The 4,218-nt window shown below is 39.7% G+C and overlaps 1 protein-coding gene across 1 annotated transcript in view; it reads left to right on the top strand.

Annotated features, from left to right (window-relative positions):
- The window catches only part of LOC107689384 (CAP-Gly domain-containing linker protein 2-like), a 60,656-nt gene that overhangs the window by 12,747 nt on the left and 43,691 nt on the right, over window positions 1-4,218 (top strand). Inside the window, exon 3 of the mRNA XM_016487349.1 lies at window positions 2,690-3,207. Coding sequence (XP_016342835.1) covers window positions 2,690-3,207 — 518 coding nt within the window. The remainder of the gene's footprint in view (window positions 1-2,689; window positions 3,208-4,218) is intronic.

Raw genomic sequence — 4,218 nt, 5'->3', positions numbered from 1 at the left:
ATCGTTTCTGTCCAGTCTGCTCGTTTTATCGTGTTTAACCACAGCTGTCGTCGGTTTTTTGTCTGGCAGTGGCAGCAGATATGCGATCAAATATCTAATTTGAGGCTGTTTTACGTTGATTCTGGCACCCAACATCACAACAAGATGATATTTTAAGCTCCTTATGTAGCCGAATCTGCGCTGGTTTGAATGGGCCGCCTCCAGTTTACCCTTTGTTTTGCTGCGGCTGCTGCCTCCAGCTAGCACTGTGACGTCGGCTGACCCTAGTTACCTGTGGTTGGCCTGGCCGTGCGTCGCTCAGTAAACAACAGGCCAATCAGAAGAGAGGCTCATGCATATTAATTAGACAGGCCAAAATCGACCTGTTCTCAGCACAGCTCCTGAGTGAGGAGCTGTAAAAATATATTGAGATTGTTTTTGGTACTTATACCACAAATATATATTCTTAAGGACATCAAAACCTAAAATAAAACTCCAGAAATGTGTAAAATATGTGACCTTTAAACATCGATGCTTGCTTGACCTGCAAGTTCTTGAATGTTAAGCAAGCAGCAATTGACCATATTAGTTCTTGTATTCTACTCTGTTTTCTGCCAAAAAGGGGATTTGTTTACATATTTCCATCACTGCTGACACATCTGCTTCTGTGTGGTAGACTACTGACCTAAATAATTTGAATAGCGTCCAAAATTCTCTACCTAGACAGTCTGTCAGTTCTTAGGAAGCACACCGGCCCAGCATTGTTTTGTGCCATTTCTAAACAGCAGCAAGTCAAATCAGGATATTTTTTGGACTGATAAGGAGCCCAGAATTTTCTTCCTAACAGAGATCTTTTAACTACTATGTTTATCAGTCCAAGAACATGTTGGAGCAATTGAGAAACAAAAGCAATCATCATGTAACCCCCCACACATACACTGAGGTATGAAAGAATGACTGAACACACGCTAAATGAGCTCATCGCTGTATCCTTCAAGCGGTATTGGGTAAGTGGCATGTGTCAAAAGCGCCACATGTGTAAAGCACCCAGGTTCATACTGCAAATCCCACTAACCCAGATTCGTTCATAAATTAGAGTGCTGCTCAGCCTTGCATGAAGGCTGCAGTGACATCCAGACATGAGCGAAATGATGAAAGTCCTCTGATGCCATGCATAAAATGAGCTGTATAGCAAGTGTTGACAACAAACGCTGTGAAATACAGAGAACACTAAATTCTTAAAATGGATGTTTTTCGATGTCCCTCATGTTACTGTTATGTATTTATCATTGATTTATTATTCTTCAGTATCTAGTCAATAACATCAACGTACCCCGTCTCAAGTAAATATGCCTTTTCCTTCAGAAGTGTCACATCACAGAAGTAAATACATTGTGAAATGTGAATCATGTTGACATTAAAGTAATATTTTCTCCGAACTTTGTATGACAGGGATTATGGAAAGTATGGAAAGTAATGGCATCATCAGATGTCAAAATCATTTTCCACGACATGTTTTACTTTTATTGTACAGTTATTATATACACTACTGTTCAAAAGTTCTTTAACTCAACTTTTTAAAAGAAATTAAGATGTTTAATCAGCAAGGAAGCATTAAATGGATTAAAAGTGACAAAGACATTTACGGTGTTATAAAAGATTTGTTTTAAAATAAATGCTGTTCTTTTGAACTTTATATTCATCACATCAAAGATTCCTGAAAAAATGTAATAGTTTCCGGAAACAAGCAGCATAACAGTTTTTTTTTAATAATTATATTTTTATTTTTTAAATATTTATAATAATAATAATAATAATAAACAAAATTTATGTTAGAATGATTTCTGAACGATCATGTGGCACTGAAAACTGGAGTAATCACAGCAATAAATTACATTTGAAAATATATTAAATTTGAAAACAGTTCTTTTAAATTGTAATAGTATTTCACAATAATACAATTTCACTGTATTGTTAATCAAATAAATGCAGTCTTCTTTAAGAGACTTCTTTCAGAAACAAAAAAATTTGCTTTCTGCCTAAACTAGTTAAAACGCATGGTAGGGACACAGCATCCTGTGACGCGACCAGTCATGCTAGATGAGTAAACAGAATGGTTGCCGTAATGACTGACTTATGATTAAATACCGTACACATCTGCAAGTCTACCAGTTTCTTAAACATTCCTGCATCTGTGACATACTGTCATTTACCCACAGAAAATCATTTCCACTCATGCCTCATTTTGTAAAAACATATGCACTATTTTGGTAATATATCCAATAAACTGGAGATAGAGAAACATGATACACATAAGGATACAAAAAATGCAATGTACTGCTTTTATGAAGCAAACTCCACCCACAGTAATTACATTGGTATTGCATAATTAGAAGTTCATCCACCTACAGCAGTAGTCCCACCACTAAAGGACTGTTTAGACCACATCTCAAATAACACACATTTTTGCATGGCAGAATGAATAGTAATACTTCAAATTGTTTGAGCGACAGAGAACCCTCCAGAATGCCTTGCCCCATAGACCTCCATTGTAAGTCTGTTGTCACACAATTTTTATTTGTTTGAACAAACTCCGAGGCAGTTCTTTCTTAACTGACAATGTACCACAAGCTATGTTGGTGAAGCTTTGTTGTGTTGAACCTGGAATATACCTTTCATAATCTACTACCGAATCTTTTTCTATCCTCAGGTTGTCCCTACAAGCAGACGACTCCCACCCCCTGCAGCAACGCCTCAGACAAGTCCAGCTCCAAAGCCTCTGAGGTGGGTGATGAGGTGGCTGGGGACTTTGTGGTTGGTGAACGTGTATGGGTGAACGGAGTCAAACCAGGAGTCATCGCCTATCTTGGAGAGACCCAGTTTTCCCCGGGACAATGGGCTGGAGTGGTGCTGAATGACCTGGTTGGAAAAAATGACGGCTCCGTCAATGGGGTGCGTTACTTTGAGTGCCAGGCTTTGCAGGGCATCTTCACCAGGCCTTCCAAGCTCATGCGGCAACCCATCGGAGACGGGAGCGACGAGCAGCAGCAGAACGCACAGCTGCAGGGAGGTGCGGGAGCATCCGGCCAGCGTGTGGTCATGCCGCTCAGAGAAGGCATGCTCAACAGCTCCGTCAAAACCGGCAACGAGTCAGGATCCAATATGTCTGACAGTGGATCTGTGAAGAAAGGGGGAGAAAAGGACCTTAAGGTCGGAGATCGAGTGCTGGTGAGTGTTGAAATTTTAAAACTCCATACTGAAAATTAAAAACAAAAGCAGTTACCACAGACTGTTGTAATCATTGTGGTTACATTGTTTCCATTTCTTATGCCTCGGAAACTGACTCTGGCTCGAACATATACATCTTTATCTGAGTGCTTGCCATCTTGAGTATCAAAACACATGACATGCTGTAAAGGACGCTGTGGATACAGTGCGTTGAAGTTAACTAATCACAGCAGTGTGTGTTTACGTAAGTTAATGCAAGTGGTAATGCCCCTTTCGCATCTCAGTTCTTCACAGAGAGTGAAAATGAGGATGGAAAATAATAATTTTTACATATATTGGACCTTTTTTGGTGCAAAAAAACGTTATAAACTGACCTGGAGAAACATACTATAAAAATCTAAAACTGCATTTCAGGACTTTGAATGTGAGTTTGGCAAGCAGTTTTGAGATTTCAGTATTTACCTATTTAAAGGTCCCATATTGTCAAAACTGAAATCTCATGGCTTTTTTCATGATAACTGAGGTCTAGGTGCTATGTAACTACCATATACGTTTCAAAGCAGTCAATCCACAGTCAAATGCACACAGCCTGCATAAAGTAGCTGTGATTTTTCACGAACCGTTGTGAATTCCGTAAAAAGGTGAGGTCAGAACTACTCAGTCACCATCCCGAGCACTGCCCACAGTCCCACTCTCCTTTTGCCAAACCCCCAGACAACATCGACAACCATTGCTGAGCAACAACAACACGGAAACATGTCTAAAAAATGCTGTTCAGTCTGGATTGCACAGTAGGGCTGTGACGGTCGCCGTGACAACCGCGTCAACCGTAGTGCACGTGACGTCACACACTCTATAACAAGCATAATACAAAGTTTTGTATACAAGTGTAATAATAGTAACAGCTGCAAATTGTTTTATTTAGACTATAAGTCTATGCTAATTCACAAATTACCTCAAACGCCATACACGGCGTTTGATCCTTTAGATTGGCAGTTTTGACCGCAGGAA

The sequence above is a fragment of the Sinocyclocheilus anshuiensis genome, unplaced genomic scaffold (assembly GCF_001515605.1).
Source record: "Sinocyclocheilus anshuiensis isolate Anshui unplaced genomic scaffold, SAMN03320099.WGS_v1.1 scaffold946, whole genome shotgun sequence".
NCBI lineage: Eukaryota > Metazoa > Chordata > Actinopteri > Cypriniformes > Cyprinidae > Sinocyclocheilus > Sinocyclocheilus anshuiensis.
This window is presented reverse-complemented; position numbering and strand designations above follow the sequence as displayed.